This window comes from Zonotrichia leucophrys, chromosome 14 (genome assembly GCF_028769735.1).
Source record: "Zonotrichia leucophrys gambelii isolate GWCS_2022_RI chromosome 14, RI_Zleu_2.0, whole genome shotgun sequence".
NCBI lineage: Eukaryota > Metazoa > Chordata > Aves > Passeriformes > Passerellidae > Zonotrichia > Zonotrichia leucophrys.
In genome coordinates, this window is record NC_088184.1 from 1,994,684 (window position 1) to 2,013,005 (window position 18,322).

At 66.1% G+C, this 18,322-nt stretch overlaps 1 protein-coding gene across 4 annotated transcripts; it reads left to right on the top strand.

The window, feature by feature from the left end:
- SBK1 (SH3 domain binding kinase 1) lies at nt 1-16,843 on the top strand. Of its 4 annotated transcripts, none has more exons than XM_064725949.1 (4): nt 1-560; nt 13,332-13,534; nt 13,618-13,820; nt 14,389-16,843. In XM_064725949.1, the coding sequence occupies exons 1-4, from the start codon at nt 499-501 to the stop codon at nt 15,169-15,171; spliced, it is 1,251 nt and encodes a 416-aa protein (XP_064582019.1). In that variant the 5' UTR covers nt 1-498; the 3' UTR covers nt 15,172-16,843. The 4 variants fall into 4 exon arrangements, with proteins under 4 accessions (XP_064582019.1, XP_064582020.1, XP_064582018.1 ...); XM_064725950.1 differs by lacking the exon at nt 1-560 and adding an exon at nt 6,027-6,208; XM_064725948.1 differs by lacking the exon at nt 1-560 and adding an exon at nt 6,572-8,185.
- Nucleotides 16,844-18,322: the final 1,479 nt, after the last annotated feature.

Genomic DNA, 18,322 nt, shown 5'->3' on the forward strand with positions numbered 1-18,322 from the left:
CGAGCCCCGCGGAGCCGCCGCTCCACGACGGCACAACTTTCCCCTCCGTCCGTGTGTCCGGCTGCCCGTGTCCCTCCAGACCCTTCCAGAGCGCGCTGGGTCCCGTCAGAGCCCGCCGGACCCCACCTGCTGCACGGACCCTGCCCGTCCCCGCTGTCCGGGGCAGCCCCTGAGCCCCGCAGGGCTCGGCCGGAGCCTGGGCCCGCCCTGCCCGAGCCCCGGTGCCCCCTGAGGGCCGGGCAGGGCCATGGCTGGGCCTGGCATCACCGGGCCCGGCCGGAGGGCAACGCGGGACGGGGCCCGGCCCGGAGCCGCCTCCGTGCCCGGGGAGCGGCGGCTCCCGGTGCTCGGCCCGGCCGTGTGAGGGCTCCCGGCACCATGGCCCCGGCAGGGCCCGCCTGAGCCTCCGGACACCGCCGGCAGCGCGGGGACGATGCCAGCAGCCCCCCGGCACTGCGGTCACCCTCGGCCGGGCGCGGGGGCCACCGGAGCCGAGCCATGGATTCCTTCTGCTTCGTCTGCTTCCAGAAAGAGGAGCTGCAGCCCCTGCACCTGCACAGGTGAGTGCCCGGCACAGCCCCGGCGGGGGACACGGCGCTGGGAGGGCACGGAGCGGGCACCGAGCCGGCCCGGGGGCAGTGCCAAAGTTTGCTCGGGAGCGGGAGCATCCCCTCCCAAAGGGGAGCCCGGAGCCGGTGCTGGGTGCACGTGTGTCCGCCCGGCATGTGCTTCCCTGGCAGCAGGGAACCGCTGGGCATCCCGTGCCGTGCCGTGCCGTGCCAGCTCAGCAGTGCCCATGGGAGCAGTAGGGCTGTGGGCAGCAGCGTGTGCACCCACGGCCTCCCAGAGCCATCCCAGAACCGTCCCCAGTCTATCCTGGAGCCATCCCAGCCATCCCAGAACCATCCCCAATGCATCCTGGAGCCATCCCAGCCATCCCAGCTCACCTGAGCAGGGGCCCTGGGCAGTCTCTGCTCTTCCCTGGGCCCAGGGCATTTGGGGGTTCACAAGGAGAGCCACAGGCTCCCCGAGCCCCGTCCCTTTGGGCAGCAGCCCCGGTCCTCGCCTCCCCCTTTCCCGAAATCTCCTCTCCATGGTGTTGCTGAGCCCCAGCCAAGGAGGATGAGCGGGGCCGGAACGAGCCGGGCAGGATGCGAGGTGCCAGTGCTGGCACACGCTGTGCCCAACTGCTCCTGGTGGCACTGAGCCACTGCCGGCTCCTGTGCCATTCTGCCAGCCCCGAGCACAGCCCCTCTCTGCTCCCTCCCAGGCACTGCCTGTCCCCAGCAGGGTCTGGGGGGGCTCAGGGCCACCAGCTGGATCCATCCAGGCAGTCTGGACTTCCTCATGGGTGGCAGGGAGCTGTAGGGTTTGTTTTGGTGTAAACCATGAGGTTTTGGAGCTCAGTTCTTGTGAGTCAGTGCCCTGGTGAGGAACAGGGTAACAGGGACTGGGAGGGTTGGCTGTGGGGGCACAGAGCTCCCAGGGCTCCTGTCCCACAGCCGGGGACACCAGGGGCACCCAGCCTGTGCCACACCACAGGTGGCATGGGCCTGGCACCCTCAGCCAGGCAGGGAGCACCCGGGGTGGCAGTGTGGTGGCCCAGGGTCCCCGGGGTGGCTGCAGGGACCGCCCCTCCCTGCTCGGGGACAGCGAGGGATGGACACCCATGGCTTGTGCCCAGAGGCTTCTCCCTGTCCTGCCCTGCTTCAAGGTGGCTGCAATGGAGGGTGGGAGTGTGTCCGGTCCCTGAACATCCCCTGGCTGTCACCAGCTTGTCCCTGAGTCTGTCTCCGTCCCGTGGGGACACAGCTGCCATCGCCTGTCACCCCCAGCACAGCCCCAGCAGGGCGGCTCCCCGGGGTGACAGGAGGTGCTGCCAGAAGTGCTCCCTGCCCTGTCACCACCCTTGACCCTGTCACCACCACTCTGTCACCACCCCTGACCCTGTCCCTGTGCCAGGGGCGGTGCGTGGGCCCCACGCGTGGGTGCTGTGCCAGTGTGTCTGTCCCCCATGTCTGTCCCCACGTGTTTGCCCCGTCATGTTTGTCCCCTCTGTCTGTCCCCTCGTGTCTGTGCTCATGTCATTTCACCTATGTCAGCCCATGTCTGTTCCCTGTCCCCCCGTGTCTGTGTGTCCGTCCCCCCGTGCCCGTTCCCGCAGCCTCTAGGTGGTGCCAGGAGAACGGGCAGCGAGCGGAGGCGGCGGCGGGCGGTGCCGGCTGCTGTGGGGGTACCGGGGCACCACCAGGCTGCCAGGACGAGCCGCGTGGCTCTCCCCGTGCCCCCAGCTCAGCCCCTCCTTCCCCTCGAAGAAACGCGTTGTGCTTCTTTCTTTCCCCGGGCAGCCCATCCCAAAGAGCCCCTCTGATCCCGTTCCGTGCCGGTGGCTGAGCAGCCGTCACTGTGCACCGGGCTCAGCGCTATTTCCAAGGTCCGACTGCGCCCGGTGCTGCCCGGCCCGGCCCGGGATCCATCCCTGGGGCGCTGTGCCCTGCCCGGGATCCATCCCGGGATCCATCCCGGGGCGCTGTGCCCTGCCCGGGATCCATCCCTGGGCGCTGTGCCCTGCCCGGGATCCATCCCGGGATCCATCCCTGGGGTGCTGTGCCCTGCCCGGGATCCATCCCTGGGGTGCTGTGCCCGCCCTGCCCCGCTCGGTCCCCGCAGCCCCGGGAGCACGGGAGGAGCTCCGGGCAGCCCCCCGAGGGTCGGAGCCCTGGCGGGGGCTCGGTGTGTGCCCGTCACCGGCGGGGCTGTGCCACGGCCCGTCCCTGCCCCCGAGAGCAGCCCCAGGACCCCCCCGTCTGTCCCCGCCCGGGGTGGCAGCTCCGGCCCGGGGCACACCGAGCTGGGGGAACCGTCCCCACCGCCCCTTTCCTGGCTATCCCCGAGGGGACACGGGTGGGCTCTCGGGTGGGACACACCGGAGCCCCCGGGCTGAGCGGGTCCCCCCGCCCGGGCTGCGGCTCCCGGCGTGCTCCGCTCCCGCCTTCCCTCCCTCCTTCCCTCCGCCGCTTCTTCCCAGCATCCCCGCAGCATCCCCGGCAGCTCTGGCTCCTGGCACCGGAGCGCCACAAGCGCGGTGGCCTTGGGACCGGGGCCGGGTGGGCTCAGCCCTTGGCTCCCGCTCTGGCCGAGCCATGGCGAAGGAACAAGCGACAATTCCCCCTGAATTCCGAGGGGATTCAGCATGCTGGGAATATTTTGGGCTTTCCAGGTCATTTCCCGCTGCCCACCCTGTCCAAGCGCATCCCACGATGTGCACCAGCCGGATATTCCCTTCCCGAGCACAAATCCCAGCAGCGCTCGTGGTCCCTCGGGGAGGCGGGGGCTCCGTGCACGGTTTGGGATTGCACGAGGTGATAAACATGTTTGATCTGGCTCCTTTCATCTCGTTAATCTTAATTAGTTATTAATATTCCGGGAGTGCTTTGAAGACCACGAGCTCAGTGCGGGCGCTCCCCGGTACAACTGGTGTTACTATGGCTCGGTGTTTGTGTCACCCACGTGCCACCGAGGGACACGGACACCCCAGAGGGACCCCACGGAGCCCCGTGGAACCCCCTGGAGCCATCTGGAGCCCTGCTGGGCCCCACAGAGCCCCGCTAAGCTCCATGGAGCCCACAGAGCTTCATAGAGCCCCATGGAGTCCAAGAGAGCCCCATGGAGTCCCAAAGAGCTCTGCTGAGCCCCACAAAATCCCATGAGGACCTGCTTAAGGCCGTGGGGTCCCACAGAGCCCCACAAAGCCCTGCCAAGCCCCACGGAATGCCACGAAGCCCTGCCAGGCCCAGCTGGCCCCGGTGCCAGCTCAGCCCCTGTGTACCCAGGGCACAGCAGAAGGATGGTGACACAGGGAGGTGACCCACGTGTGGGTGTGTGGCAGTGTCCCTGCAGCTCCCCACGGTCCCCGGGCTGGCTCCCCGGGCACCGGCAGCTCCCGCCTGACCTAGAAACAGCCCCGAGCTATAAATAGGGAGAGAGCTGACAGAGAGCTCGGAGGAGCCGCGAGCGGGAGGCTGCGGGAGCCAGGGCGGCACCGCAAGGACAGGCAGGGGACACGGGGGACAGGGGCCTCGGGAAGGGCCGAGCCTGGAGCCGCCCCATGGAGGCGGCTGTGCTGCCCCCCATGCTTCACACCCGGCCCCACCCGAGGCCGATCCGGGGGTCCCCAGCGCTGTGCAGCCGGAGCGCCCCAGCCCAGCACCGTGTCCCGCTGCTTCCCCGGGCCGGGCCCTGCTGTCCCTGAGCCCTCCCAGACTCTGCTCCCTCTCCTGTGGCACAGGTGATGTCCCCGTGGGTGGGTGACGCCTCCCATGGAGGGGTGCGCTGCTGCGGTGACACCGAGCGCAGCCCAGCTCGGCCCAGCTCCCCCGTGTTCCTCTTTCGCGCACATCCGCTGCTCCTGCCCCGTGCCAGCGCCGTGCCAGAGCCGTGCCAGCGCCGTGCCAGCCCCGCAGCGGCCGCTCCGGGCAGCGCCAGCCCCAGCCCAGCCCGGCTGGCTCTCCAGAATTTCTCCTCCCAGCGCCATCCCGATGCCTCCATCCCGCCGGGAATCAGCTCCCTTGGAGCGTCCCTTTGGCAGGACCTGAGCGGAGGGGATGGAGGCACCGCTGCCCTGCCCGGGGCTGGCAGTGCCCCTGCCCCGTGCCAGCTGCCGGGCGGCCAGAGGGTGACAGTGGCACAGCCGGCACACATTAAAGCAGTGTCGGAGTGTGATTCAGCCTCTTGCCTTAAAGTCATTCATGAAAAGCTTTAATTGCTCCGCATGCTCAGCGCGATCCGTGACTCACAGCCGGTGGCTCCCGGCCCTCCCCGCTCTCCGGGGGCTCAGGGGCACTGGCACGGCTCGGACCAGCACGGCTGGGGTATGGGAACAGCCCCTTGTGCCCCTCGGAGGGTGGGGCACCGTGGGTCCCTTCAAAGTGACACAATGGGAGCCGAGGGACCTGGCACCCAGCTGAGGGACAAGGATGTGCCAAAGCAAATCCTGGCCAGTGTTAAACATCCCTGCTTGGCCTTGGTGGGCACAGGAGGAAACCCGGGATAACGAGGTGTGTCCAGGGATGCGCCAAGAGGGAGCACAGTGCCAACTCCTCATCTTCCTCCCGGAGAGCTGTCACTGTCCCCCAGGCTGGGGGTGCCTGGGGCTCCTGGTGCCCAGCTCTGGCACCACTTGCTGAAAGTGCTGCCAAATTTAAGGCACCTGAAGGGAAGCCCCCGTGATGTGTTTGCCTCGTCTGGCATTCCTTGGCCTGAACGCTCCCACCATTCATGAGCCACAGGGGAAGCCACGTGTCCTGCACACACTGAGGAGCAGCGTTTTGGGGGGCTGTCTGTGCCACGGTGGGCATCACCTGTGCCATGGTGAGAGAGAAGCTGTGGCCACCCCATCCCTGGAGCTGTCCAAGGCCGTGTTGGATGGGCTTGGAGCAGCCTGGAGGGTGTCCCACAGCAGGGGTTGGAACGAGGCGATCCTGAGGGTCCCTTCGAACCCAAACCATTCCCTGACCCAGGGTGGGCGTCACCCACCCGCGGGGGCATCACCTGTGCCACAGGAGAGGGAACAGAGCCTGGGAGGGCTCAAGGGCAGCAGGGCCCGGGGAAGCAGCAGGACACGGTGCTGTGCTGGGACCCCCGGATCAGCCTCGGGGGGTGTCGGGTGTGAAGCTGCCCCAGCGTTGCGCCGCTCTCATCCCCATTGTCCCCACGCCGAGCTCCGCTCCGAGCCGAGCCCGCGGTACCGGAGCTCCGCGCCCGCGGGGAGGGGGCGGCTCAGCCCCGAGCCCCCTTCCCGGGCTGCTCCCGCACCGACTCCCCCCGGCCACACCGGGGGGCGGGGACGAGCAGCGCCCCGCATCGCGCATCGTTCATTCCGCATCCCCCATCCCCGCGGGGCCGGCGGCGGAGCCCCCCCGCTCCTCCCGCTCCTCCCGCTCCTCCCGCTCCGCGCTCCCTCCCCGGGGCGGCGCCGGTGCCGGTGCGGGCGGAGCGCGGCGCGGGGCGGGCGCTGCCGGGGCTTGCGGGGGGCGCCGCGCTCCGCTCCCTCCGCTCCCTCCGCTCCCTCGGCTCCGCTCCGCTCCTCCGGCGGCGGCGGGGCCGCGGCATGAGGAGCCCGGCGGGGCGGGCGGAGCGCGGCGGCGGCGGCGGCGGCGGCTGCTCCTCTCCCGCCGGGGACGGGGCGCGGCGGCGGCTCGCCCCTCCGGTAAGGCGGCGGCGCGGGGATGGGGCGCGGGCACGGGGGTGCGGGGATGAGGATACGGGCATGGGGGTGCGGGGATGGGGGTGCGGGGGGCGCCGCCCGCCCGGTACCGAGGCCGCCCTTTGTTTGCCCGCACGGCGCGGGGAGGGGACAAAGCCCCATCCCGGTACGAGCGGCGCTCCCGGTGAATGGAGCGGGGTGGGCACCGCGCGGTGCGGGCGCTGCCCCCCCCCCCAGCCCGGGTCCCTCCTGCGGCCGGTGGCACCTGCGCCCCGGGCGGCCCCGGCGCGGCGGGGGGGCGAGGGGGAGGGCCGGGGACGGAGGGGCGTCGGTGACACCGAGCGGGGCTGCGGCCGCGGGGCTGCTCCCCGGGGGCTGCCGGCGGGTCTGGGGGTGTCAGGAAGGGAGCACTGGGCTGGAGGGCAGCTGGGAACAGGGGAAGGGGAGAGCAGGGAGAGGCGGCCTCGGGGGCAGCTCAGGCCGTGTCCCCTCATGTCCCTTCATTGTGTTCCCTTGTGTCCCCTCACCACCTCCCCATCTCATCTCCCCTTGTTTCCCCTCATGTTCCCTCACCTCCCCTTGTCTTCCCTCACCAGCTTCCTCTGTTCCCTATCACCTCCCCTCATGTCCCCTCATGTCCTCCTACCATCTCCCCTCATGCCCCGTCCACCATCTCCCCTCTTTTCCCCTCATTGTCCCTCCTCATTGTGTCCTCTCTTGTCCCCTCATCATCTCTCCGTGTCATCTCCTCTCGTCATCTCTCCTTGTCTCCCCTCGCATCCCTTCACCACGTCCCCTGCTGTCTCCTTGTGTCCCTTCATCGCCTGCCCCAGCTCCCCTTTCACCTCCCCTGCTGTCCCCGCTGTCCCCGCTGTCCCCGGGCCCGGGGCCGGTCTCCATCCCCGCCCGGCGCTCCCGGGCCGCAGCGGGAAGGGGGAGCGTGACCCACTTTCCTCCGGTCCGGCCTCGCTGCCGCCGTGGCCGCGGGCGGGCGGCGCCACCGGGAGCCCCAGCACGGCTCGGGGACCGGGGACAGGGCGGCCCGGCCTCGACACCGCTCTGTGCGGGACCCTCGGGGCTGGCTGTCCGTGTGCCGAGCCCCCGACCCGCCCGGTGTCACCGTGCGTGTCACCGTGCCCTGCTGCGGGAGCAGAGCACCAGAGGTGGGAGCATCTCCTTCACGGGAGCATCTCCTCCACGGGAGCCCCCCAGCCGGCTGCAGGCTGAGCTGGGGGCACACAAAGCCTTGCAGAGACTCAGGGCTGGCTTTGTGGCACAGGGACGTGTCCCTGTTGTCGCCAGGAACGAGGGGGCCGGCTGGCCCTGCCGCGGATCGGGCAGGTGCCGCTCGCTCGGGGCGTTTGTCTTTGCAGATCCCAACCGTGCGGGGCTGCCGGCGCTGGCGGAAGAGTTTTTGGGAGGGAGATGATGACAGGCTGATGAAACCAATCAAACAATGAAGTAATCACAAGTCCCCGGTGCTGGCGGCGAAGGCGGGAGGAGCTGCGGGCTGGAGGAGCTGAGGTCCTAAGGAAGCCAATCCTGCTCGGCAGCAAAACCCCGGGAGGCCAGGAGCTCTGCAAGGCAGCCAAGGTCCTGTCATCGGGGCCGATGGACAGAGACAGCGCCGTGTGCGGGAGGGCAGGGAAAATCCTGCTGGCAGCTCGGAGGGCACAGGGACGGTGGCAGGAAGGAGGAGCGGCGGAGGAGAGTCCCGGCGCTGCTTTGTTTGCTCTTGCCGAATCGCTTGTGAAACCTGAATCCTGGGACCAGAGGCTGAGGAAGCTTGTCACAGAATGCTGGCCAGGACGGGAGACGGTTCCTGCAGAGGGGGACACCGCGGATGGCTGTGACAGGGCCTGACCCTGCCCTGCATCTGGAACATCTGCACTGGGAGAGCAGTGCCTGGCCGAGCGTTATTGGCTTTGCCGAGGAGAATCCTGCTGCCAGGCAGGCTGCTGTGCCCTGGGCAAGGAGCTGGTATGAGAATTGCTGATACCCTGGAGCTCAGTGCCAGCTCAGCCCTGCACGGGGGCACTGGGCAGTGCCAGTTCAGCCCTGCATGGGGGCACTGGGCAGTGCCAGTCCAGCCCTGTTCGGGGGCACTGGGCAGTGCCAGTTCAGCCCTGCACTGAGGGCACTGGGCAGTGCCAGTCCAGCCCTGCACTGAGGGCACTGGGCAGTGCCAGTTCAGCCCTGCATGGGGGCACTGGGCAGTGCCAGTCCAGCCCTGCACTGAGCACACTGGGCAGTGCCAGTCTATCCCTGCACTGAGGGCACTGGGCAGTGCCAGCTCAGCCCTGCACGGGGGCACTGGGCAGTGCCAGTTCAGCCCTGCACGGGGGCACTGGGCAGTGCCAGTTCAGCCCTGCACTGGGGGCACTGGGCAGTGCCAGCTCAGCCCTGCACGGGGGCACTGGGCAGTGCCAGTCGCTGTGGGTGCCTCGCTGGAGCTTTGGTGCTGGTTCTGGTGTGTCCGTGGTGCTCCAGCCTTTCCCGCTGCTCTGGAGCCAGCTGCCCATGGGGACCTGCCCCACCCATGGCCTCTGCTCCCCCTGGGCTGCAGGATGGTGGCAGACGGGCTGTCCCCAAACCACAGCCAGCAGCCAATGTCCCCATGCCATGTGTGAACTCCCGGACACACTTGGCTTGCCCTGAGAGGCTTTGAATGGCCCTGGGATGCAGGAATCCTTTCCCTGTGCCTGTTTTGCTGCTCTGGGTGAGGTGGGAGGTGCTGGCTGGAGGCTGCCTGGCCATGGAGGTGCTGGTGGCTCCGGGCCCCGGTGGGATTCCTGTCCTGCCCCCACAGCCACGCTGTCCCCGTTAGGCCAAGGTGCCTTTGTGAGCCCTCCCTGGGCTGCAGCGTGCCACAGCCCCGGGAAGCACAGCTCCAGTCTGCTCTGCAGGTCCCAGGGGCACGGAGGAGAGGACAGGATGTCCCTGGAACGGGGTCAGGCAGGAATGGAGGTGGCAGGGCTGGAAATGCAGTGGGGCACTGGGAGGCAGCAGCTCAGTGTGGGGCACGGCCAAAGCACCGCTGGCCCCTCGTCCCAGTGACACCAGGGTGTGCTGGCACCTGCAGAACTGGGAGAGGGGATGGCTCTGGCAGGGCCCAGGGCGTGAGTTTGCTGGTTCAGTGTGTTGTTCAGGGGAAACAGGGCAGGTTTGGAAGCTGGTTGGGTGTGGAGAGAGGGAGATCCCTCCTGAGGGATGCTCTGGCCTCCAGCCTGCTGGGCTTGGATGGGAGTTGGTGTTATGTGCTCATAACTGAGGGTTTGGGGATGGGAAACAGGGAAATAAATCTCTGCCAAGTGCAGGGACAGAGCAGCGTGGGCCTGTGCCCATCCCACTGCTGCATTTCACATTTCTCCCCTCTTTAAAGAGGAATCCGGGTTTTGCAGAGCCCCTGCCCTGCACAGATTTTCCTTTAATCGAGTCCCAGCCCCCAGTGCTCAACCGTGCATCAGGCTCAGCCCAAACCCTTTTCCTGTAGCCTCCCTCAATAACTGGGTTGTTTTTCTGTCAGTCTCTGATGTGGCCAGAGGGATTTTTTTCCCCTTTTCCCTCTTAATTTCCAAGCAGCCGCTGCTCCAGCCGCCTTCTCTGCGGGAGCCTGGGGCAGCTCTCCCGGGCGGCCTCTGCTCCTCTCAATGAGCTCCTAATGAGTTTGCAATTAGTTATCGGCAGAGCCGCTGTGCCCAGGGCTGGAGCGGGATCCAGAGCAGGGCAGAGCATCCCCGGCAGGGAACAGCGCTGGGCAGCACTGTGGGCTCCCGGCAGGATGCTGGGCTGTGGCTATGGGATAATGGGGATGATGCGGATAATGTCCTACCGGGATGTGCTCCGCGGGGCCGGGGATGGAGCCGGGAGCTCGGGGAAGAGGAGCGGCAGCTGCCGACGGGAGACGAGTGGCTGCCTATAAATACCTGCCAGGGAGCAAGGAAGAGGTGGGTGGATTATCCTCCTCACTCAATGAGATAAACGGTTCTGAAGCTTAAACACAGAACAATTTTAGTCTGAATAGTAGGAGAAATGGCTCAGGATGCGGAGATGACGGCAGGAACCGCCTGTGGTGCGCGACAGGTCCCGGGGCCACGCGGCAGCGGCTGCGCTGCCTCTGTCACTGCGGGACCCTGAGCCGTGGGGCTCGGCCGGGATGCTCGTCCCTCCTCCCTGCTTGGGAAAGCTCCTTCAGGAGCACCTGGAACTGAGCTGGAGAAGGTGTGTTTGTCCTCCTCGGGACGTGGTGCTGCCTGCCTTCCAGGGTTTGTGGTGGGAGAGGAGCTGAGTGCCGGGAAAGGCCGCGCTGTGGCTCTGGAGTGACCCGGTCCGGCCTGGGGCCACACAGGCGCTCCTTGCTAGGACTGGCCTGGCTGCAGAGGGATGTGGGACCTCAACCCGGCCAGGCCAAGCTGGCGGCACCTCCTGCCACAGTGGCACTGCCACCCCTGTGTGCCCTGCTATTCCCGCTGTTCCCGCTGTCCCTGGGAGCGCACGGCGCTGGAACCGAGCCCTCACTGCCTCCTGCTGCCGCCCCGCTTCGCTGCTCGCATCAAACCCAGCATGCTTCCAAAAGCTTTCAATTTTTAGTGACAACTTCTGTGTTTGTGCTTTCCGTGGCCTCGGCGTGTCGGGGTTTCGGCCACCGTGGCCTCGGCATGTCGGGGTTTTGGTCACCATCGCCGTTTGGCTCCTCCTGGGGTCGGTGCTGGCCCCGCGGTGCCCCGCTAGCCCCGGCCAGGCGCGGTTGCTGTTCGGAGCACGATCCCGGCCCGTGCCCATCCCGGTGCCAGCCCAGCCGCAGCCCGGACCGGACCGGGCGGGATCCCCGCTGCCCGTGGGTGCCCCTCGGTTCCCTCCTGGGAAGGAGACACCTGGAAACGCCAACGGGCTGAGCCAAGGGGAAAAACAAGCAGCCCTTGACTTGGAGAGCACTTCCACGAGCTGCCAGCCCTCCCTCTCCTCTCTCCCATCCAACCAGCGGGGTTTTTCCCCAAAGCCAACCTTCCCGACTTGAATAATTGCATTTCAATGGCGGTTAATTAAGGGACATTGATGAGCGCAGCCGTAAATGCAAGCGTAGCCGGAATTCTTCGTGCAGGATGCTGGGGGCTGTTCTCAGTCCTGCCTCCAGCGAGCTGCTGCTGATCCACCTCCACCTCCAGCACCCAGACGCTGAGATGGTGCTCCTCTGCCAGGGGGCCAATGAAACACTATGGAGATGAGCTGCTTCGGAGATCTTATGAGTCAAACTGTTACATTTTTGGAACATCATGATGTTGAAGTTCCTTTTCTATTTTTTCCCCAACTTCCCAGGGAAAAAAAATATAACTATAATAAGTGAAGAAGCTGAGCTTTGGTTTGGGATGACAGGCAGCACGGTGAGGGGAAGGAAGGAAGGAAGGAGGGAGAAGCTGGAGATCCGACTCAGCCTTATTGGGAAGAGGCTGGGAGGATCCTTGTGCGTGAGCCTGGCTGTGGGATGCTGCAGGTGCTTTGTGGGGTGTCTGGCACCATTTGGGGTGGCTGCCACAGCCCCTGCATGGGGCTGAGCCCGTGGGCACCACCTGGGCTCTCTCTGCCCATCCTCACCTTCCTGCAGCACCAAGTGCCCTCCCCGCATCCCTGCCTGCCCAGGGTTTGTGCTTCTGCAGTGATGGAGCGCCTTGAAGCCATCAGAGGAGATGCTGGGGTGGTTTCACTGCTCTGGTGGGTGACTCGAGCTTGGATCTTCCTGTGGGAATGGTCAGAGTGAGGAGAAAACCACCCCTGCTTTGTTGGGAGTGAGGGATGTTGGTGCTGCTGGCTGGGCCGGCCTCTGCTCGGCTTTGGTGAGATCCCACCAGGAATGTGCATCCAGCTGTTGGTCCCCAGCACAGGAAAGACATGGATGTGTTGGAGCAAGCCCAGAGGAGCTACAGTGATGATTATTGGGATGGAACACCTCTGCTATGAGGAAAAGCTGAGAGAATTTGGATTGTTCGGCCTGAAAAAGAGAAGACTCTGGGAAGACTTTAAAGCCCATTTCAGTGCCTCAAGAGGCTTCAGGAGAGCTGCAGAGGAACTTGGGACAAAGGCCTGGAATGAGAGGACACAGGGAATGGCTTCCCACTGCCAGAGGGCAGGGATGCATGGGATATTGGGAATGAGGAATTGTTCCCTGTGAGGGTGTGCAGGCCCTGGCACAGGGTGCCCAGAGCAGCTGTGGCTGCCCCTGGATCCCTGGCAGTGCCCAAGGCCAGGCTGGGCAGGGCTGGGAGCAGCCTGGGACAGTGGAAGGTGTCCCTGCTCATGGAACACGACTGGCTTTAAGGTCCCATCAAACCCCAAAGCTGTCTGGGACTCTGGGATTCTCCACACCAGAGTCTGGCACCCTGGCAGGTGAAGGCCAGGAGCTGGTGCTGGTGGATGGTTGGAGAGATGTGAGGGAGGGATTTGCTGCAGAGCCATTGTGTCCCCTTGGTGCCAGGGCAGGGCCTGGTTCCTCTCTGGAGCTCCCCTGGCTGGGGTGAGACTCAGCTCCAGAGGGGCTCAGTATGGAGCACACAGGGCTGGCTCACTGGGGACACAGCAGCAGAGGGGACCCCAAAGGGCCTCAGCTCCTGTCTTGCAGTGTGGCTGGGAACACACCAGCCCTGAGAAAATGTGTCCGTGTGTGTGTCCCTGTTTGTACCCATGTGTGTCCTTGTCCCTGTCTCTGCCCTGCCTGGCTCCCTCCCTTTGCCCCCAAACACTGCACGGCTGCAGCCCCCGTGGAGGCTGGGACATCCCCTCCAGAGCCATTGGGTTGGTGGCCCTTGGGGACAGAGGGGTGGCACACAGTGGGGGCTGCTCAGCCCAATCCCCCTTTGCCATGGCTGGAGCCCTGGGGAAGGGACAGGATGGGATGGGAAGGGGTGGGATGGGATGGGATGGGATGGGATGGGATGGGATGGGATGGGATAGAATGGGTGGGGACAGGATGGTATGGGATGGGATGGGGTGAGGTGGGCTGGGACAGGATGGGATGGGAAGGGGTGAGGTGGGCTGGGACGGGATGGGATGGGATGAAATGGGATGGGATGGGACAGGATGGGACTCCATGGCCCTGCAGCCCCACGGAAGCAGTGCCCCCCGTGCCTTGCAGCGCAACCATGAGCGCGGGCTCGATTGAGCAGGAGCCGTCGCGCAAGCTGGGCTGCTGCGGGGTGCCCCTGATCACCGAGGACATGCAGTCCCTGGCCATCCGCACCCTCTCGGGCACCGACATCACCAAGCACTACGACCTCATCCGCGAGCTCGGCAAGGGCACCTACGGCAAGGTGGACCTGGTGTCCCACAAAAGCACAGGTGAGGAGAGTGGGATTTGGCTGGGAGCGGGGCTCTGGGTCTGTCCCAGCCAAGGGCTCACTCCTGTCCCCTGCCCTCCACAGGCACCAAGATGGCCCTGAAGTTTGTCAACAAGAGCAAGACCAAGCTGAAGAACTTCCTGCGGGAATTCAGCATCACCAACACGCTCTCCTCCAGCCCCTTCATCATCAAGGTCTTTGACGTGGTCTTCGAGACCGAGGACTGCTACGTGTTCGCTCAGGAGTACGCCCCCGGCGGGGACCTCTTCGACATCATCCCGCCTCAGGTGGGACCCAGCACCTCCCACGGAGCCTCTGTGGGATGTGGGGGCTCAGGGGGGGCTGAGCAAAGCTGCCCCTGGGCTTTGTGCCCATGTGGGAGGGGCTGCAGGGGCACTGCACCCCCATCTGGGCTGGGCTTGACCACAAGCACCTACAAATAAACGTGGGGCCCATCACCCATCCTCTGGGTGGCCTAAGATCCATCACCCATCCCTAGATTGGCCTGAGACGCATCACCCTTTTCCTGGGGAAGCTGTGGCTGCCCCATCCCTGGAAGTGTCCAGGGCCAGGCTGGATGAGGGTTGGAGCAGCCTGAGCCAGTGGAAGGTGTCCCTGCCCAGGGGAGGGTGTGGAACTGGATGGTCCTTAAGGTCCCTTCCAACCCAAACCATCCTATGGGGAGCCTGAGACCCACCACCCATCTCTTGGGTGGCCCATGACCCACCACCATCCCCTGCCTCAGAGCACCCAGATAAAAGCACCCAGGACCATCAGCCCATGGAGGTGTGGGTGCCCAGGACGGGTGGGTGCCCCGGGGCTGGCTGGGGGTGGCTGACACCGTGTCCCCCGCAGGTGGGGCTCCCCGAGGAGCTGGTGAAGCGCTGCGTGCAGCAGCTGGGCCTGGCCCTCGACTACATGCACAGCAAGAGCCTGGTGCACCGGGACATCAAACCGGAGAACGTGCTGCTCTTCGACCGCGACTGCCGCCGCGTCAAGCTGGCGGATTTCGGCATGACGCGCAAGGTGGGCTGCCGGGTCAAGCGCATCAGCGGCACCATCCCCTACACGGCGCCCGAGGTGTGCCAGGCCGGCCGCGCCGAGGGCTTCGCCGTGGACACCAGCATCGACGTCTGGGCCTTTGGGGTGCTCATCTTCTGCGTGCTCACCGGCAACTTCCCCTGGGAGGCGGCCGTGGCGTCCGACGCCTTCTTCGAGGAGTTCGTGCGGTGGCAGAAGGGGCGGCTGGCGGGGCTGCCCTCGCAGTGGCGCCGCTTCACGGACAGCGCCCTGCGCATGTTCCAGCGCCTGCTGGCCCTCGACCCCGAGAAGCGCTGCCCCGTCAAGGAGGTTTTCTACTTCATCAAGTGCGACCTCATGGCCGAGGTGCGGTGCCGGCCCTCGTACCGCTCCCGCAAGCACGCCAGGGACAAGCTCCCGGCCGGGCCGCACTGCCACGAGGCCGGCGGCTCCTGCACCCCCGCCCCGCTCAAGAGGACCGTCCTGACCGAGGGGAGCGGAGCGGCCCGCCCCGAGCCCGGCGCAGCCGCCCCGGGCCCGGCCAGCAGGACAGACGGACGGCAGGACAAGGGCAAGGGGCAGATGGTCCTGGCCACAGCAATAGAGATCTGCGTGTGACGGCGGCGCGACCCGCCCGTCCCCCGCCCCGGGGACAGCGATGGGGGAGCACGCCGTGGTGGCGGCACGAGCCGGGACCGGGCTCTGGGTTTCCCAAAGGAAAAAACAAACAAAAGGAAAAGCAACACGATGGAAGAGGAAAAGGACAGAACTGGTTGCGCTCCGTAGCGCCGAGTATGCCGATCCCCCCGCCCCGCCTGGGCGAGGCCCGTGGCCGGGGCGCAGCCGAGGGCGCCGCTCGCTGCTGGGGAGGCCGGGGGCACCCACAGCCCTGGCACGGCTGTGCTGCCCCTCCGAGGCTCCCCGGGGCACGGGGAGGGGTCTCCCAGGGCGGGGGGAAGAGTCGGGGGCAGCGGCGATGCACGGGCTCTGCCCCAGCCCTGCTCACCCCGCCCGGAGCGGGAAGGCCGATGACCCTGCTCGGTGGAGGAGGCCTTTGGGGGTTTGGGTGGGTGGTGATTTGCCCTCTTCCGCCGGTCCCTGCCGCGCTGTGGGACCGGGAGGGCGCGGGGAGGCGGGTGACGGGGAGCCGGGGGTCGCCAGCAGCCCCCGACCCCGGCGGCCCCGGCTGCCTCCCTGCCGTGGGAGGTGCTGGCAGCCATTGATGTAGCAAGTGTCCCTGTGTGCGTGTCGTTGTGTGTCCCAGCCGCTGCCATGGCAGCCCCTGCCCCGGGCCGGTGCCGGCCGTGCCGCAGGGTGGGTGCTCGGGCCGGGCTGGCTCTGCCGTGCCGCTGTCCCCTGTGCAGCCCCTTTGTACCCAGGGAGCGGGGCAGGTGGCAGCGGTGCCCCCAGGCTGGCCTGCACAGCCCATGGGCAGGGCAGGGAGCTCCGAGCGCTCTCCCGCGGGCCCGCCCGCCTCTCTGTGCTGTCCCCATCACCCCTCCTCGCTGTCACCCCTTCCCCACCCTGTCACCTCCCCTGGGGCTGGCGGGGACAGCGGGACAGGCCCTGCCGGGGCTGGCTGCAGCCACCGGTGGCCCCGCAGTGACAATGTCCTGGGCTGTGCGTGGAGGTCACACCTTCCCTCCTGGATTCGGGCACCCAGCAGAGCGGGGAGCTCCCCCGCCGCCGCTGTGGGGGCGCCCCAAGGCAAGAGCACCCTGCTGTGGTTCGGGCTTCCCTCGCACGGGGTGGGTGCCGTGGGGCGGCCCCGGTGCCCCAATTCCCCACAAAGGGCTATAACGCTTTCCAGCAGCAGCAGCAGCCGCAGTTTACAGAGCAGGGGCCGCCCCCGCCCCCGCCGTGCCCCGTCCCCGGCACCCCCGGGCCCGGCGTTAGACGTAGCATTGCCCCACGTAGAGAGCTAGGCACCGGTTTTACTCCTCTTTGCCTTAGGTCCCTCGATGTCCTCGATCTTTCGTGCAATAATGTAGATAAGGGATCCCGGCCGCCCCGGGAGGGCTCGGTGGCACCGCCCGGCTGTGCCCCAGGGGGTGCCCGGTGTGATTTCTGTCCCCGTCGAGGTCGCTGTGTCCGTAGGTTGTCAGGTTTTTATTTCCAGTTCCCTCAGCTGTCGGGTTTCGGGCCTTCTTCCCGTAGGAGAGGCTGTAGTGTCACAGACGTTACCTCAGTTTGTCACTGTTGAAAAGGATTTCAAAAAACCACAACTGAAACCATAAAAAAAAAAAAAAGACAAAATACATAGTTATAAAAGCAACAAAAAATTTCTCAATGGCGGTGAAGACTTTTATTTTTATTTTTTACTAACTAAAGGAAAGGTGATGCTGCTCGTGCGGGGGCGGAGGGCACGGCAGGGCAGTGGCTGTGGCAGTGTCCCACCACTTCCACCCTGTCACCACCGGGAGGGGATGGCAGGGATGTGGGGACAGCACCGTGGGCACCTTCGGGTGGGGGGCACCCACGGGTGGGGGGCACCTAAGGGTGGGGGGCACCCAGCGGCCCCCGGTGCAGCCTCCTCCGAACAGCCAGGGCTGCCGGATGCCAAATGCATTCCAGCCACGTCCGCAGGCTAATTTCAATTTCCTGGTAATTATGCAAATGAATGTGGATTTAATTAAGGGCAGATTTCATTAAAGTCTTCTTGGGGAAATGAGAGCAGGGTGGGGGAGAGCAGGGAGGAGGAGGAGGGGGCGGTGGCAGGGAAGCAGAGATGAAGGCAGCGCCTGCCCCGGAAGATAAAGGGCCACGGGGGATGCGGAGGGGACGGGCGGGATCCTCGGGGAGCGGGGACCCCGCTGCAGGAGGGCAGAGCCGCGCCGGGGATGGATGCCCGGTGCATCCCTGCCCCGCTCCGGGCACCGGGCACCGAGTCCTGCCCGTCCCCGGCTCCAGCAGCGGCGGCTCCCGGCTCCTTCCCTCCCACCAGGGCACGGAAAGCGTTGCTCTGACACGTGATTCGTATTTTTTCTCTTCCCCGGCTAAAAATACAGATTTGGCCACGCCGAGAGGTCTAGGAAATCAATGTCATTGTCACCAGGCTGGCTGGCAGGACTCTCCCCTCCCCTATCCAGACAAAAAAGGGATCACTGCCATTTGACGTCTCGGAGCCGAAGCGGAGCTGCCTTTAATCCAAAGGGAAGCGGGGCTAATTTTATCCCGGCAAGGTCGGGATGTTGCGAGCCCGGCAGCGCCCGCGGGGCAGGAGCTGCTGCTTGGCTCCAGGCAAAAGCTCCAGGCACAAAAAACGGAGCTAAAGTTTGCCAGGGCAGCGCCTGCACGGCAGAGGTGTCACCTGGGCGGCAGAGGTGTCACCTGCACGGCAGGGCCACAACCTCCCCGTGTCCCCTCCGGCCGCTGACCTTGGGCAGATCCCGAGGGAAGGATGAGCAGCACAATCACTGCCCTGAAAGGAAAATAATCCTCGATTCGGGCAGGTCCTGGAGGAGCGGAGGGAAGGGGATGGGGTGGCAGGTGTGCAATGGTGTGGGTGCAGCATCCCGTTAAACCAGATCCTTCCGAGCTGGGCAGGCCAGGAAGGCCCGGCTGTGACACTCAGCTGCTGATCCCGCCTCGGATTTCATCCACCCCTCGATTCCGGAGCTGGATTGTGCCCGGTTTTCCTCACAGACACTTTGTGAGGCACTGCAGCCCCAGCTAAAACATTGGGGGTTGGGAATAAAAATAACCGGGGATGATCCGCTCGCTCGTTGGGAGCACAGCGATCAACGCCAAGCTGGCATCGCACGAAGTC

Bases quoted from the DNA above. Each gene is read 5' to 3' on its own strand.
- SBK1 (XM_064725948.1), top strand. From the start codon at position 8,049: ATGGCTGTGACAGGGCCTGACCCTGCCCTGCATCTGGAACATCTGCAC. The intron at 8,186-13,331 runs GTATGAGAATTG...CGTGCCTTGCAG, and splicing joins GTGCCCTGGGCAAGGAGCTG to CGCAACCATGAGCGCGGGCT. The intron at 13,821-14,388 runs GTGGGACCCAGC...TGTCCCCCGCAG, and splicing joins TCGACATCATCCCGCCTCAG to GTGGGGCTCCCCGAGGAGCT.